This window comes from Balaenoptera musculus, chromosome 18, assembly GCF_009873245.2.
Source record: "Balaenoptera musculus isolate JJ_BM4_2016_0621 chromosome 18, mBalMus1.pri.v3, whole genome shotgun sequence".
NCBI lineage: Eukaryota > Metazoa > Chordata > Mammalia > Artiodactyla > Balaenopteridae > Balaenoptera > Balaenoptera musculus.
The window spans coordinates 69,987,908-70,006,440 of NC_045802.1; the positions used below are offsets into that span (position 1 = coordinate 69,987,908).

General features: G+C 41.8%; 1 protein-coding gene across 6 annotated transcripts in view; it reads right to left on the bottom strand.

Annotated features, from left to right (window-relative positions):
- The window catches only part of NALCN (sodium leak channel, non-selective), a 280,557-nt gene extending 262,024 nt beyond the window's left edge, over positions 1-18,533 (bottom strand). For 5 of the 6 annotated variants that reach the window (XR_005017238.1, XM_036831753.1, XM_036831755.1 and 2 more), the window contains exons 1-2: positions 18,073-18,134; positions 1,413-1,559 (exon numbers count right to left, since the gene is read on the bottom strand). Coding sequence is in view for 5 of the 6 variants with exons in the window: in XM_036831753.1 (XP_036687648.1) it covers positions 1,413-1,520 (108 nt within the window). In the remaining variant the exon portion in view is untranslated. Of the gene's footprint in view, positions 1-1,412; positions 1,560-18,072; positions 18,135-18,474 lie in introns of those variants that run through there. The other variant, XM_036831751.1, reaches the window with a different exon arrangement.

Below are 18,533 nucleotides of genomic sequence, written 5' to 3' on the forward strand. Positions count from 1 at the left end.
AGTGTTTACACGCCTACATCTATAAAACTACCTTCTTCAGAAGTTCTCAGAAAGCTCTGTATGTGGTGGATACTAAGAAAAAGTTAGCGACTGCTTTATTGTCTATTCCGTTCAAACTCTCTAAACATGAATGGAAGACCCACTATGTGTCAGAACTTATGCTGGGCTCTGAGGACACACAAATGGAAACAACACAGTTTTGACTCATCATTACTTTCAGTCTGATATGCATAACATAGATATTTATATACAATATCATTTCTACTTACATATAAAGTAGGATAAGTGGAAAGAGAAGAGGTTCATTCCATCTGTGGTGGGGAAGGGTCAAAGGAGGAAACTCAGAGTGGACGGGGGCAGGGGTCACATCTGAGCCAGGCTTCATGGGTGAGGGGGATGTGACGCATCTGAGCTGCTGGGAAAGGGTCTCCGGGCAAAGGAAACAACGTGAACTGGCCGAACATCTCGGAGGAGCAGGAAGCCACAGACAAGGGAACAGAGTGTAGATGCCGGAAAGGGCAGTTGCTGAGCAAGTTAGAACCACCATATAAAGAGCTTTGCATGTGATACTGACGCATTTTGATTTGCACCGTAGGTAACAGGGATGTTTCAATGATCGTAAAGCAGAAGGGTGACGTAAACAGACACGGAAATGTGGAAAGAAATGCGAGCAGGCGAGAAGCAGTCTTGAGGACAGATTAGACGGGAAAGGACGGGGGACCAAGGCCGATCATCTTTATCATGGTCAAGGTCAAGGGAAAGGCAAGCACTGTGAGAGTAGCGGTTCATTTCCTGACTTCAGCCCCTGCTGCTGGTTTGATAAAGGAGTCTATACCGCTCAGGACCCTAGAGCTGAGCTTCCCAGCCCTGTGACTCTGCCTTCCGCCCCAGCTCTGGCTGCTACACTGTCTCGTGTACAATGACACTTGGTGTAGCCAGGCATCCCCTCCAGTTCCCTTCAGCTTAATTAGGCAGAGAAGGTGACCAAGTCCTTCAGAGACACTATCCACTATCTCATTAACCTTTCCGTGCAACTCAGAAGGAGACCTTTAATTCCAAACTTCAGACTCCAGCATCATGAGAAGGTTAAGTAGAGGAAGTCTGGTCGAACAGGTTCCCCATCTCGGTCTCCAGCTTTGGGTCAACCTGAGAAGTGGTATTAACTCCACATTTCGTGACTCTGAGGGGAGGAGGGGGACCCAGACCACCTCCCCTGCCTTCCTCTGTGAATAACTCACAGCGGCACCTCATTATTTCATCGGGATTGTTCTCAACCTGCAGACTCCGAGACTCATCCACGTTCTATGCAGTTCAGACATTTCAAAGCCAAAGCTACATGAGTTTTGAATTAAATGAATCAAATTTCCTTTATATCAGCGTGGGCCTCTCCACACTTCCAAAAAGAAACTTACTGGCTTGTTAATCCAGAGTATGTCTGCGTTGTCCGACAGAGATTCATCAGGACCAAAGTCAGTGACCGGCTGGGCCTCCACCCTGGAGCTCTGCTTCCTTTTGAGCATGCTGAAGTTAGCTCTGGGGAGCAAGTTCAAAACCACAGTCTGGAAGCGGAAATGGAGAGGGTGTTAGTGCCCTAAACCATCCTTACCCTAATCACAAAAACAGAGTCTCCCATGCATGCCTAGGCATTTGTTAATTACACCCATGTTCTATTATACTGTATATAATCAATACATGCAGCTAGGAATTTTTAAAGGATGAGATAAAAGTTAATAAAAAAAACTTGAATTTTTTTTCTCTCAACCCAACAGATCGTCTTGTGCACATCATAAAACATTCTGTGTGCTACTTTAGAGACCACTGGGGTCTGGATTAACTGGGGTAAAATAGCTTTGCCTCTTAGGGTTCACATATGAATAGGAAATTTTTTGAGGTTTATGTTCATATACCTAGAGCTGTCTCCACTTAAAGGTGGTCAGTGCCAGAGCACAGCTGACCAGTCCAGATAAACTACTCAGATCATTCTCAGAATTTTCCCCTGGGGTTAATCTAATGTGACACTCACAGACATTTATTTCCAACAATAGGATAGACCCAAGTTGACCTCCCAATTTTGTCCTTGCCATAGTGGATGGGAGCCAGAGAGAATGGGGCAGAACCTACTCTAAATAAAGCGTTTTTTTCTTTTATGAATTTTGTAACTATACCAATTCTTCTACCAACTCTGAAGTAAACCCAAAGCATACTGAAGAGGGGTATGATGAAATGCCTGCTTTCCACTTAGATTTCCACAATTCTGAGTCATCCCCATCTTGCTATACATGTCACCTCCCTTTAGCCATCGCTACCACCAGCCACAATCCAGCAGCTACACGTTGGGCCCTCAGGACACAAGTAGCAAATGTAAGTGCAAAAATGTGGGAGGAGATACTGTAAAGGCAGGCGGTGCCTGATCACCCCTGCACCCACAGAGACTTCTCCTTTGATTAATACCTGCATTGAATCTTTTTGTTTTTTTTAATATTTATTTATTTATTTGGTTGTGCCAGATCTTAGTTGCGGCTCACGGGCTCCTTAGCTGTGGCATATGAACTCTTAGTTGCAGCATGCATGTGGGATCTAGTCACCTGACCAGGGATCAAACCCAGGCCCCCTGCATTGGGAGCTCGGAGTCTTAACCACTGCGCCACCAGGGAAGTCCCTGGCTTGAGTCTTAAAGGAAGGAGAGGAGCTAACATTTTCTGGATATGAACTATGTTTTGGGCACTTAGCAATGATATTTAATTTTTACAACTGGTGGAAGAAAGGAAGCATCTTGTCTTTTTATGCAAGCATGAGGAAGTCCAGTCTCGAGGCAGCAACCAAGGTCACCAAAGCAAACTTGAGGTTTTAAAAGAAGCTCTGACTACAAAGTCTAAGGTGTTCGTAGTAGACCAAACTGGTGCTGAGGAATGATTAGGAGAATTTCTAAAGGCAGGTAAGGGAGGGTAAAGGTCCTCCAGGCAGCACACAGCCATGGCGACGCCGAGTCAGGAAAATGCAGTAGTTCCATCACCAGGAAGGTGCACTGGCTCTGCTCTCTGCTGCTCCTTGGGGCTGGAGAAAGAAACCTAACCAAGGACAGCGAGTGCCACTCAATCCTCGTGGGAGCAGGAGAAGAACGTGAATGTGTTTGCAGATTGTGTAAATGTGTGCAACATTCACTGGGAAGGAGAACAGAGAAGCTCAGGACCAACCGCCTTTGATCCCATTCCCTGCGTTCGAGCGCCTACCTCTATGTCTGTTCTCCTTGATGCACCAAGGTAGGTGCATCTGCCTGGCCCTTTTATTCCCAGAAGAAATCAAGCTAATTGCCTTTAAGATGTGCTAGGTATTTCCAGGCTGCCTTGCCCTGAATATTGGATTTGAATATGGGTTTTGCAGGAGGCTGCACTAATTAATTTTATTTTACATAATTGGAGTTAGGGACTCTTGACATTGATATGTAAATATATGCAGAATATTCAAATTATGCTTGTTCTCGGATTTACTGTGGAGCGGGGGAACATCTGGTGGCCTCAATTTGGGATGCATCTTGAATGACAGTCTCCTATGTACCCAAAAACTGGATACAGAATCTTTTAGAAATCCTTCAAGATTTCACACAACGCAAAGGAGGAAATAAAGAGAGGTTTTACAGTGTAGTTCAAAGATGATACAAGAAAAATGTATAGGTCTAGGTACCAGCCATACTACCTTTCCACTGAGCCAGTGGCAGCTTATGGATGGGCATTTATTGCTCTGTGATCCGGCCATAAGTTAAGGTCTGAAAAAATTTTGGTGTATAAATGTGAAATCTTCACATATGAATTCCATGCACCTTGTATTACTAATATTCCATCTGGAGCAAAACCGATTTTTTTTTTTTTTTTTTTTTTGCATTCCCATTTTATTTTATTTTTTTATTTTTTATTTTTTTAAACATCTTTATTGAAGTATAATTGCCTTACAATGGTGTGTTAGCTTCTGCTTTATAACAAAGTGAATCAGTTATACATATACAATATGTTCCCATTTCTCTTCCCTCTTGCATCTCCCTCCCTCCCACCCTCCCCATCCCACCCCTCTAGGTGGTCACAAAGCACCGAGCTGATATCCCTGTGCTATGCGGCTCAAAACCGATTTTTGATTATGGATTTGTTATCTTAGAGAAGTAGACATCCAGAATTTCTTTTTTTAAAAAATCTCCATGATGGCGATATTTGAGCCACCAAAACAGTGCAACTACAATGAATGACATCAGTTATCATCTACTTTCAAAATTGACCTAATACAAAAGTGTCACCAAATCAAACAGTCCCCAGGAAAACCTGGTTAATCCACATATATATTAAAACTCAACAAATATGTATTTATCAACAACTAGCTCCTGAATCACTGAAACTATAACTGATTTAATAATATTAAATAAGTTCAAGTTACAAACATATGAAGAATCCAACATTAATTTGAGGCAATTAATTGTAATAATTTTCCTTTATATACAGAAATATTGTCATACACATTCATTCATGTTGAATCAATATAACTGAGTACAGCAAACCTATTATTCCCCTGATAAAGACCAGGAGGAATATTTAAGTATCCTAGGTACGTTTATTATTTTGATGGGAAATTGCTTCTGTGTATCTTAGCCTTATCACTATCATGTACTTATAACACGATATTTTTTTTTCTCTGTTTACAGAAGTGTCCTCCATAAGGCAGTGCACTAAGTTTGACAAGCGGGGTTTCCAGTTGCTTTTTCACACTTCTTAAAAGTAGCTGGTATTTAAATAGTTCAACAGTGGGTGGAGTCTGCAGTTGTAATATGTTCATTGGTGAATCTTTTACTTGGAAACAGCTAGTGGCAACTCAGGGAGAAAAGACACTTCGGTTCATGGCTCTCTTTTAAATAGTTAAAATCCAGTTTTGTAGTCTGTTTGACAGCAATATTTTACTTCCTCAGGTCACCCCAGCTCTCTCTGGACCGAAAGAAAATATATTCATTTTTCTTTAGCTGTGAGGTACTTGCAACCCTGTGGGTCTTTTCTTCTCCTTGGAACTCTCTTGGGTTTGCATTCGTCTTCTGAATCTTCCATCTTCTACATTATGGTTTCTAGCATGCCCTTTACCTGCTGTCCCGTGTGCCTGTCCTCTGTACTTAACCCCTCAAATGAGCATCTGTTCCCACAGTTTCCGTCACCGTCTGTCGATGGCCAGCAGCTTCTATTACTGAGTCATGTACCTACGTGGCTTCTCCCTCACCTGTAGCCATGCCAACACCATCATCACTTGAAAATCAACAGGACAGGTGCTAGCAGTCCGACATACTTCTACTTCACCCCTTCCTCTCAATTCCCAGATCCTACTGCCCTGAACTTTCCCAGTCCCCACAGGCAGATCCCCACACGTGCACAGATTCCCTCGTCACAGATCCTCACTGGTGACTTCTTTCCTCCTTCCTCACTCCACGTATGTCCAAGGCCCCTTTCCCTTTATCCCCGTTACTAGAGCCCTTTCCAGGCCATGGGACCTCAGGTCTGGATGGTCACAAACATCACCCCTTTTTTCTTCCGGCCACGCTGTGCAGCTTGCAAGATCTTAGTCCCCCAACCAGGGATCGAACCTGGTCCCAGCAGTGAAAGCACAGAATTGTAACCACTGGACCACCAGGGAATTCCTGACATCACCCTTTCTAATATGTCCTGTCTTTTATACTAGAATCAGCTTTCCAACACACTGAGATGGTCTTTCCTGTAACCCAGGCAACCTCCCCTTATCCTGTTTCCCATTCATTCATTCACACAGAAAATACTACGAATCCACTGTGGTACCAGGCACCGTGACATGTGATGGGAACAGCAAGGCGTTCCTGGAGCTTATTTAACCTTATGTTTCAAGGACACTGAGAGCCAGGGATTTTCACTTGCGTTTCTTTCACACTCACACCCACACACTCCACTTGAGTTGGCCAAACACCCCGTTACCCGCCACCCTCCAACCTTTCTCAACTGCTTCAGCACCTTTTTCCAGCTGTGTTCCCTCTGTCCTCTGCTGCCGATCCCACATCGGTGCTTCCTATTCCCTACTTCAACTCACAAAGAGTTTTTGTCTCTACGTGTGATTTGTTTGTTACACCTGAAAGATTTGATGTTTGGGAATAAAAGTGTAGACGAGAGAAACATACCACTCTAGCAGACTTACAGCACCTATTTTATTCTAAAAAGCCCCCAAAGAAGACAGAAGTCACTGATTTATTTCTAGTCATTAGGTGTCATTACAACTGGTGACATACCGAAATCAACAACTCGTCTTCCGGTCATTTATGTGCACAAACTCTGGGGTCTTTACAAGTTCAAGTGGAATCATTTAGCTACTGTCCTATCCAAGATACCCACACATTTAAGGGTAGGCTTTTATCTCATTGCTGTCACAATTTGGGAAGGAAATTAAGAAAACAAAATGTTCAATAATATGCCTCTAACTTCTCTCCCCAAGCTTTACTTCTTTGTCTTTGGCGGAGTGGCCTTCATTGCCAGCAGAGGTTTTTCATTCATTCATGCTTACATAAGTGCATTCATTCAAAAAAAAAATCATCCAAACCATCGTGTTAGGTGATGTGGATTCAGCACTAGCAAAACACGCCTGGTCTCTTTCCTCCTGGAATTCCTGAATGCCCCATGTTCCTGACACAGCAGACATACTTAATTTAAAAGCAGAGGAGATAATTAAAGGTGAGCCTCTGACCACTCTGCTCTCATTCTGCAACCTCCACCTGCTGGTTTTCTTATTCTTTCACTACCTCATCGCTAGCCCCACATCACCTCCGATTGAATAGTTGATCCCCAATATGCCTCTGTATCTGTGCTACCAGACATAACGAGATTCACAAACAAGCCAGGACAGCCAACCAACTGGTCCCTTCCTAGACCTCAGATACCTAAACCTTACATTAAACTAGAAGAAATTCACTTTATTTTAATTTTATTCTCATTACACAAAAATTTTGTGGTAGGAAAATTAGAAATATAAAAACGAAATGAGAAACAAAGTGAAAACCATCAGGAATTCTAGGCACTCAATTATTTTGGCAAAGTATTTGTTGAGTGCATACATTGTGCCAGCCACGAGGCAAAGTGCCGCAGCAGAGCTATAATCAAATACGCTCTCTCTCCTCCTGAAATTTCCTTTAGCTGGAGCGCTTACTCTCCAATGGGATACGGAGTATATCTTTTTTTAAGATTTATTTGGCCGTGCCGCACGTCATGCCTGCGGGATCTTAGTTCCCGGACCCGGGATTGAACCCGTGCCCCCTGCAGTGGAAGCACAGTCTTAACCACTGGACCACCAGGGAAGTCTGGAGTGTATCTCTTTTAGTATCTTCTTTTCCGTATACTGTATGTTTTCCATGCATATATTTATTTTTAAGTATTTGTGTTTAAACATTGTTTTGTAACCAGCTTTTTTTTTTTCATCTAGCAGTATCCTGTGAAATCTTTCTCTGTCAATAAATAGGCAGGCACAGAAAACCCTAACTATTAATAAATACCACCTTCAAACATCTGCCCTTCCTTGTCTTTCCGGTCTCCTAAACTCATTTACAACCTTACATGCGTAAAGCCTTGCTGGGCAAACAGATACAAGCACATCTTCTAGATTAAGCACCAATGTTGAATTTGTTGTTGAGAAAGGTATCACCACATATTTTGGGAGACAACTGAATTCGATGTTACCAATTTTTTTTTGATGTGGGCATTACAAACAATTCTTATTTCAATATTTCTACGTCTCCCTCTTTTTTTAAATGGCCACAGAACCCGAAAAAACAAACCACCCTATATATCTCCATTGGAACAAGAAGAGTTTCCTGCCTTTCCCCATATGCCTGGTGTATGCATATTAAAAGCTTCCACTGTACTTCAGCGCATCATAATAACAATGTGAAGACCAAAGGGGATGCTTATTCCTCAAGCTGGAGCTGACAAACGTCATTGGTTCTTAAAGCTAGACTGTCTGTTTTTGTCTGGCCAAATTTTCTTCCTGACAGAGGACATGTCCATTCAGAACAAATGAATACACAACCATAACATTTTATGCCGTGGTTTTAAATTAGGAGGAAAACCCCACTATTTCTGTCCTGTTTTCTGTTACCCCAAATCCTTCTGCCCTGCCTCACACTTAACCTAGCACTGGCCCTTCCTCCAACTCCCGGGTACCCTGGGGCCTCAGAGCCTGGGGTGACTGCACCTCTCTCTGCCCAGCTGAGTGTCCTGTCTCCCCGTCTCGAGGGTCTGAAACTTGTCCTCGAGTTCTTCAAGCCCAGATCAACTCAGTGCTCGGCTCTGGGCACCGAGGACGGGTGTCCCGTGCTGCCTGGGCACCCTGCACCTCCCTCCACGAGCCCGCCTCTTACAGCCTTGACAGCCTGGCACGTGGTGCTTTCCCACGCTGGACCCCAGCGACCCCAGGGTTTCCTGTTCAGTGATGCTCTGCCTCCCGGTCTTAACAATCAACAGTGCTTAAGGGAAAGTGATATAGCTAGAATGTGATGTAAAACTGAAGAGATCTTCCCCAGTCTGAATGCTGTATAAAAAGGAAAACAATCCTCAAATACACACACACACACACACACACACACACACACACACAGAAATCTACCAAAAAACCCACAAAAAGGAGATGAAACGCTTTGGAAGACACAGAAGTTCCCCATGGTAAAGTAGTGAGCTTATCAGTTGATTTCCTCCCAAATTAAGCTGACCGCCATGTAAAAGACTCCTTCCCACAAAGATGTTTACTGAGGGCTTATCCCATGCCAGGCCTGGTTCTAAGCATGTCATACATCATGTCATTCGATTCTTACAAGAACCACTTCACAGATGAAGAAATTTAGGTACAGAGATGAGCCAGGATATGAACCAAGACAAAGTGATTCACGGAACTATTAAATTAAAAATTAAGTACATTATAAAATAGGTAATAAAAAGAAAACTACTTTTCAACATTTTTTCTTTTTTTTTTTAAAGTGTGATTTTTTAAAAAATATTTATTTATTTATTTATTTGGTTGCACTGGGTCTTAGTTGTGGCTCACGAACTCTGAGTTGCGAGATCTAGTTCCCTGACCGGGGATCAAACCCAGGCCCCCTGCATTGGGAGCTTGGAGGCTTAACCACTGCGCCACTAGGTAAGTCCCTCAACACTTTATCATACAACCTTGTAATTCTAAACTCTCTTAGCATTGATTATTGTTTGTGAAAATACTACACACATACTCCTCTCTTAAAACGGAATCCATTTGTATTATATGAGTCACATTATAGTTATTCCAGCCACACATTTATAAAAATGTGTCGATTTTTTTTTTCTGGTAAGAAATCATCAAACGCCTCATCAAATCTATCTAAATGTCACTTTCAGATAGCTGAAGTTATTATTCATGTATCCAGCCTTTTTCCTTGAGGATGAATCCTAGAAATAGTCTATTACGCTTTTATCATCTTTTGTCTAAATTGTGGGGAAAAAAAACACATAAAGAAGCATTTACTAACTCCTATCTGATAATCTTACATCATGTAGTAAAGAGACAGCTGTCTTAACTTCCTAAGGATGACAGATTTCTTCATTTCTTAGAGTTAGTTTTAGTCTCATAAATTCTTGACCGAATGTGCTGAGAACATGAAAAATAGAAAACAGATCTGACATGATACATGGGTAAAAGAGTGTATGTTTTTCTGCAGAGATTACATTAGGGCAGAAAGAAGAGCTTTATTGAGAGAAGTCCTTCTGTCATAGACAAAATGCAAAGCTCAGGGCACTGTCAGGGTTGTGATTCTATTTTGTAGTGTTCTTTGTTCTTCTAGCAAGGAAAATCCAGACTAAATAGAAGCTACCAATCAGAAGTTAGCAAGTGGTAGCTGTTTAGTCAACAAAAGAACCGTTTAATCTAAAAGTTTCTAATAATAATGTGTTTGGCCATCCCAAGAAATGGTACACTTCTTTCTGGATATTCTCAGAGAGAATGACTACACACACATCTGGGAGTTTGCAATAGATGGCCTCCCAAGAGACTTCCAATGATAAAATTTCTTAACACACTCTTGAAGCTGCTCATAATTTTATGCATTTTATCAACTCAGGGTAGCATGGTGGTCTGTAAGTTACTGTACATAATTTTAGAGGAGAATCAAGCTTAAGCATTATGCATTCTTTTTTTTTTTTTCACTTGAAAGATGAGAGCCAACATTTATCAAAAGCTGGCTCTGTGCCAGGCACTATTCCAAGGTCGTAATGCCTCTTTGATGTAGTTTTTAGTATTCTCCCCATTGTACAGATTAAAAGTCTGAGGCAAGCTTGCCCAGATCCACATGAACTGGAAGCAAGTTTAGAACCCAGGGAGTCCATTTTGTTGGGAGAACAGAGGTAGGGGAGGGAGGGAGAGAATGGGCAGAGAATTTGACTTACTTTTGAACTTCAAGCACTTTTGTACAATTCAAATGTTTTGCAACAGTGATGAATTTCATTGTAATTTAAGACAAGTAAAATATGAAAATCATCAGTTTTTAAGCATAAACAAATGACGCCTGACGTTTGCTGAGGATTTATCATGTGTGAGGCTAAGAGCTTTGCGTGGATTATCTCATCAACTGATCCCCACACCCCAGTAAAGCAGGTGTCTCTGTTATTCCTCTTTTACAGATGACAATGAAGTTTAGAGAAGGTAAGTGCCTTACCCAAGGTCACTTTCTGACCTTCACCCCCATGATATTCAGTTGTCTTGTCTTTCAAGCTGACCTTTCCAGGGCTTTGTGAATAGAACGTTCTCTTTCCCCAGCGAACAGAGATGGGGAGTCTCCAAGTTCTGGCCTCTCCCAAGTCTGAGCAGTGAAACTAAATTAGAGCAAGGCAGCACCTAGACTGCAATGCCCTGGGGCAAGTGTCTCCTGTTCCCAAAGTACCCTTTGCTCTTGAAACTTAATTGGCCCAATGCAATGCATCTTTTCTTCTAATTGGTTCCTAGTGGTTGGAGGAAAGGCAGGCAGCTGCCTGAGTCCTAGGTCTGCCTTAGCAACAGCAGAGCACATCACTTAGCAGGCAAACTAAAACATCGTTAAAACTGGACCCCAGATCACAGCGGCAATCTCTCTTTCTGTATCTCTCTGCCTCTCTCTCTCCAAATGCACTTTTCATTTGGGTGCTTTCTCATCTACGTCTTGGCCCTAGCTAAATCGGGATGCAGCCCTGCAAAAACAGTGTTACATGCGTGGTCCAGTCTCAGCAGGATAGCAAGAGCCACCCAAGATGGGCCACCGAACAGATCAAGCTAAACATTTCAAAGGGCCATCTCCAACCGCAGTCTCTTCTTTTCTCGTTTCCTTTTGTCAACACACTGATTAAAAACAGAAAATGGTTCCCCACTTTTTATACTGAGTCTACTTCCTAAATCCCAAAGAAAAGCAGCATATTTTTTTTCTACTTCTTTCTACAAATACTTCAAAACAGTGTCATTACTTCCTCAAAGATTTAGTTCTGTTTCATTTTTAATTGTGAAAATTGAATTTTCTTTGACCTTTAAAAATCACTAGATTTGGTAAAGGAATTCAGGATAGACTATGATGTCCCAACACCACTGCACCCTGCAGGCCAACAGCCCATTAGTAGGAGAGGGTTAGAAGTTGTATTTGTCTCCTAAATCACTGCATTGATTACAAAATGAGGCGATCAGCTCACACATGTAGGCTGACCAGCCTCTTTCCAACCTCTCTACTCAGAAAATTCAGTCAATCCTTTTAACAAGCCCTAGCCTTTCACTCCAAGTTTAGAAAGGATATGCATTTTTAATTTTGAGTTATTTTGGGTACAAGGTAGGTGTAAGAAATTTTTAAGAAAAGAATATCAGAGTTAAAAATCACCACAGGCTGATGGTGTAATTTTTTTAGAAAGGTCCAGTTTCCTCCAGGTCGTGGCAGAAGTTTCATGGGTTTTCATCATCCAATAGTCCAATGACGGGCATATTATTTTAAGAAACTGCTACTATCATTTAAATATTATGAAAGATCAGAAAAGGAGATTATCTCTTTTTATTGTAGTTAATCAACCTTGTAATGAATTTGCAATGGTTGGACAAAGAAGATGGACGGTTAAAACAGTGGTTTTCAAAACTTTTCCATACAGTAGTTAAATAGTATGGAAAATGAAAAGGAGCTATCTATTTATGTATGTGTGTGGTTGTTTAATTTTGTAATATGAATTCACAAAATTTGGACAATGGTGAATGTTTTAAAATAGTAGTTTCCAAAGATGGTTAACATCTGAATCATTAGGGAGGTTTGTAAACATTCTCAACCATGGGCATCTTTCACTCAGACATACTAAAACAGAACCTTGCAGGGTAAAGTATGGGAAATGGTGTTTTTAAAAAACACTCCCCAGGGGATTCTTAACACAGTCTCCCAGTGCTGGTCCCAGTAGTGATGGAACCACTGGTCTAGATGCTCAGAAGAGCATTTTGACACTACAGAAATGACAGGTGAGAGTCAAGACTGGTTATTTGGGAAAAAAATAAGAGAGACTGGTATAAACAATATAGGTAAAATAGAAATCTGAGACAAAAATTTGATCTATAACTGAATGTATATAAAGTATATTCTAAGTTTTCCTCAGAGAACTTCAGAATTTTCCACAAAAATATATTTGATATATTTAAATATATTTGAAATATATTTGAATATATTTGATATACAAGAATACATTTTTGTCTTATGAGAAGACAACTAAGAAATTTGGTTTTTCCTTGACTTTTCTACTATAATTTTCTAGTCTAGAATATGGCTATTCATTTCTTGAAAGGAACAAAGCAAAAACAATTTGTCTAGTTGAACTAACTAGCTTTTAACATTGCTTTCAATTTTTACTTAATAAAAAGTAGAAAATTGTTTTGAGGTTCCCCAGAGTTTAAAATTTCTTTTCTCCACAAAGTATTGACATATGGAATTGAGAGAAATAGAAAGACTAATCCAACAAGCTCTAGTTCTGAAAATTTAAATTCCTTATTTACAATATTTATCTTATTCTCTGAGCTTCAGCTCCTGGGAGGAAAAGCCAAGGAAGTTTCCATACTTGAATTACCTTTTTTTTTAACCCCAGGCAAATTTAATAACATATACTCAATAGTATTTTAAGCCATCACTGACATATCTTGTCTGATACAAATTTGTATCTTGTCTGACACAGGCCTCCATAATTTGTACTTTTCAGAAATAATAAGTAATTAAAAAAAAATCCTTCCTCTACTCCAAACGTGATACGTGAAGCTGATCTCCTGTGGATTTCATAATAACAATAAAGAACTAATAAAGAAATAAAGAAGCAAAGGAGTTAACCTGTAGATACAGTTAACTTAAAGGTAAAGAAGTGATTAGCTGTTCTACCTAGGCATTACAAATAGGAGCAAAAATGCCCACAATCACCCAAGCTTGAGGTCCTGGATTCATTCCTCACCCACCCCTCCTTTTCATTCTGTTGGTTCAGCCACCAAGTTCTGTTAGCATTTGTTCTATTGATAAATCACCATCCACCTCTCCTTTTCCATTCTTGTAGTCTGAGGTCAGTTACCCATCCTTAGAATTTCATGCCCAGTTTCTCCAACACCTTTCTTCATTGGCCCCCATTCTTATTTTTCTCCTTCTTGACCTCATTCTTAGTTCTTGGCACACTGATGCCTCCTATAGATAGCTATACATTAATAGGCCTTAAAGACTGGAATGCTGGGCTTTATTTTTTTTCTATCAGATCTAAAGCTTTTCTATTTCATCATGAATTCATTCATGTTTTTAAACAATCTCCTCTTTCTTCACCTCTCTAGTTCTGTTCTGTTGTCTACTTTACTTCCTAAGTTGAAATTCTGCTTCCTTATCCCATCGTAGGTCACAGACCTTTTGAGGAAATACTACATCTAAGGACCATGTTGCCCAAAATGAATACACACAAGAATACTTTTGGCTATCTACACTATAATGCTATGATAATTAGTGTATGTATTATATATAGAAAGCTTGTAATTATAACTTTATTAAAGATAGCAACTTTTATTATTATAAGGTGTTTTTTTCTCATATAATTATTTTTTGAACTATTCTGTTTTTACATACTTCTACCTCACCTTTTATGTCTTTTGGTAGCAGGCGCCTAATACGTATTTCTTCATCTTTTTTATATTTCATTTTGAGCCATACCAGTATCGTAAGAGAACAGTCTTCTGCTATTTTTCAGAATTACACATTTTCAGTATATTATTTTACTGATCCTTTAATTTTGGAGGAGGAGAATGAAGCTAGTCTAAACTTTCCCTTGTGAATAGTTTTTTTCAACTTGATAAAAACACTGATGGAATATTTTCCTTTTTTTATTTTTCAAATTCAAAGTGTTCACCAGGCTAGATCTACATGCGGGCTACTTTTAATTAATTTTTCCTGGTCCATGATAACCCATCTTCATCTGAATATTTTTCCATCTAAAACAAAATAATTATTATATTTCCCTTAGAACAAGGCCCGTGTTCCATTTGCTCTGTTCTCCCCGTCAGGAAGAGCGCTGATTTGTGTGTCTGTGTTGGCTGTCTTCCACATATAGCATCCTTGCCCCAAACAAAGTCCTCTTTTCATCTCCTTCCTTTGCATGACTGGAGATAAGTCTCACTCTTGATCTCTGCATAAATGATTCCTTTGGCTGCAGTGCTCTGACTTCTCATACTTCTAATTGTCCTGGACTCCCTCCCCGGAACCCCGTCTCCTGCCCCAACCTCTGGACTCACAGGGTCAGCCCCTGTCATCTGAGCACATTCCGTTTGGTGTGGCTGCCCTTGCCCTGGGGTCTCATGGAGAAACTGCCTCAGAAGTCAGCGAATTCTGTCTTACCCACAGAATGCTCCATCTTTAACCTTCACCCCTTCACCCCTTCACATTAAGGGCTTCTGCAGAAGCTCTGTTACTTATTTTTTGTACAAATCTCTGAGAAAGGGAATTGTGACCTGAACCTTAGTTTTACCCATCAGTTTCATGAGCCCAGTTCCATCAGTACTGAATCTACAAGATATGCCTTAGGGTTGACAGCCTAGGAACAAATGGTCTTCTTCTCCCTGTACCTGTAGGGCACAGATTTCTCACTATATAAATTCCTTTGATCATTTACTTGAAGTCTGAGTAGGAAAGCAAAAAGCAGAATTAGACACCTGAGCTCAAAAATCACTTTTTCCTAAAAGACCTCGCATTTACTTACTCTTTTTATTCAGCTTTACAACTTTTATAGCATTCCTACTTTGATTTTACTCTAAGAGGTATATTTTATCAGCTGGATTTCAGATGAATTTGTTAAAGGTCAAGTCTTTATATAGTGCAAAGGTCATAAATCCAAGCTATTTTATCTTCTATTATTCCTGTAAAAGAGGGAATAAGATCCACAAATACTGAAAAGAAGGCAGATTTACCTCAGGAAGCATAATAATCATCTTATTCAGAATCATAACCTTTAGAAAGCCAACTTGGAGTTATGTACATATCCGTAACCTATAATATATATTATATATATTTCCATAAATATATATATAATATATATCTACTTAAAAATTTAGATAATCCATTTTTTCCAGGAATATCACTGTTTGGAATTTATCATGAAAAATAATAACTTCCAATAGAAATAAATCCCTATACTCTAACTATCTATCAGGACATTATTTATGATGATGAAAAGCTGGAAACAGCATATATCCAATGATAGAGTTATAGCCATGTTAAGTGAGCCTATATTCATAGGGCATAATTTTTTAGGGAAGAAAACTGTATAGAAACATGAAAAATACTTATGACAAATAATAAATGGAAAAAACAGCATAAAAAAATGTACAACACATGACCACAGCTACACAAAAGTCATATAGTCTTAAAAATACACAGATAGTACAATGTTTTGTATTAGGCTATTGGGACTATGGTTGTTTATTCTCTTTTCATCACCATTTCTGTCATTTCTTTCATATCTAATTATTTTTAAATTGAAAGGATTAATTTTAAAATGTTAAAAGTTTGCGCACAAAGAGTTTTGAAGGTGTAAAAACTTCTTGCACAAGTCCTTGAGACAGGTAAGAATCATACAACATGACAACCTCCAAAATGTTGATACTGGGTGGGGGGCAATTTATAATTTCTTTAGACTGAAGGTCATAGTTTCCAAATCAAAACTAGAAAATAGGCTATCTCATTGTCTCTCCACTTGATTGCATATTTGTCTTTCCTGACGGATTCATAGGTCCTGGTCTATCTCTTTTCCTCATTGAACCTCCAGCTCCTAGCCCAGCGCCTGGTTTACACTGGGATACAATGTTATGGGGAGATGTGATTTTTTTTTTTTTTTTTATCTTCACAAACTTGTGACTCTTCCCCTGGGATATATTCACATAGCCATGAAAATCCTAAAATTACCACAGCATCATTGATAAAGGATGAAACAAATATGTACATGCCTGCCCCAGTGTACACACACATATACACACTCACAATGGATGCAGGAAAGAGAAGAGAAGCAAATGGAACTCATTTCAAAGAAATGCCATACCCAAAGAAGAAGAAAAAAATGGTACCCAACACTTCAATTCTCTAAACCGCAAGCAAATGCTACTGCTTCGAGTTGATATTTTTTCTTTTACAAGTGTAATGTTTTTCCTCTTTCGACTATGTCATAGCTAAAGTTTGCCACCATTTCACATGGCTTGTCTTCAACTTTTACAGAGCCCCTAGTATGCTTACCATCTATTCTGCCAAAATGTCACATCTTCTATGAACTCCAAGTGGGTCCATCCAACCTGTTCATTTTTTCATTTTTCTCTCAAACTTGACTTTTCCTTCACTCTGGTTTTAGCAATAGCTGGATCAAATATACTAGAGATGAATGGAAAATCCAACATCAAAGGCCCACAGAACGAAAGCCCACCGATTAGGAAATACATTTTTGCTGTTGTTGTAGAGGATTGAGAAGCCATGATTTTTATTTAGAACTGTTGAAACAATCTTTGAATGTTAAAAAAAACCCACCATTCCTGCTCTGTATCTGCCTTGCGGATAACTGCCATAGGCCAACCTCTCCTCTCCTATTTAATTTCAAGTCACAGTTGTAGCTATGAAAATGTGAATCATAATTTTTTTTAAAAATAGCCACCTCTTACTTTCTGATCCCTATTAAAGGTCTTCGCCAACCCGGACCTCCTGGTACACAAACTCTCACCGCCAGGGAAATCCAGGCCTAGCTGATAACTGTACAAACATGAGATTAAAAACACATCCTTCCGAGGCCTGAACCTGAGTGTGTCTGAACACGCATCCCTGATCATATATTCCCTGAACAATTATGCCTCAAATTGAAAGATTTACCCTATGATACTTCAAGCATTTATCAGGACCTGAGTTTAGCGTTATCTCGCTACCCGGAAAGAGGAAAATCTGAGTCAGAGAGACACAACCCGGCTCAGGGTTCTGGGCCCGCCTTGAGTTTCCAGCCAGGCGACCCACACCGGTCTCTTAAGGGCTCAATGACAAAACGGCGTGGCTCTGGCAGGACCCTGCTTTGCCCGCCGTGTGGCCACCCTAATGACAGCCACTCAAACGGGCCAATTCATAAAGGAAGGGATGCGAGGCGCAGAGCGGTGCGCAGGAGGCTGGCGGCGGGGCGGGCAAGGCCGGCCCGGAAACCTGCCGAGGCAGGCGGCCCTCACACCTGCGCGACGGCCCCGGGGAGCGCCGCGCTTCCGCCTCACCCCCAGGCACCTGGCCCCCGGGTGCCGGCGGGGCAGGCCGAGGTCTGGCGGCCCTGGGCATCCAGCGCGCGTCCGAGGCCGGGGAAGGCGCACCCCGCGGCGGGGGCAGGGAAGCGCTTCGCGGCCGCCCGCGCCCGTTCCCCGCGCAGCCTGGGGGGCGCTCGCTCCGCTCCCCGCGCCCGGCCCTCGCCCCTCGCCCCCCGCCCCCGGCCCGCCTGGGCCCGGCCGGGACCAGAGCGACCGGCGCGCTCCCCCCACCCCCCGGGCTCTCCGGCGGCCGCGACTAACCTGTAACCCCGGCGCTCAGAGCGGTCATGGTGCGGCGGCGGCGGGCGGCGGCGGGCGGCGGCGGCGGGCGGGGCGCGCACCCACCGCGGGGACGCGGCCCCTCACCTTCCGCGGTTCCGGCGGCGCGCTCCGCCCGGGCTGCTGGGCCTGCGAGGGCGGGGGGGGAGGGCTTTTTTCTTTCTGCCTTTTTTTTTTTTTTTTTTAAATCAGAATTGGCTTTGCCGCAGGGGTTGGGATGCTGGAGGCACCCCGGGCTGAAGGGAGGAGACGGCAGAGGGGAGCGGGAGGGTCGGTGCCATCAGGTTCCTTGTCTCCGGCCGCCGCCACCGGCCCAGCCTCCCAGCAGCAGCAGCTGGGCTCTCCCTTCCAGTTAGCCCCTCCTATGCTCCCTGGTGTGCTCACCGAGCGCTCCTCGTGCACTCGGGACGGGCACACGCGGGGCGCACGTAGGGCCACCGCGG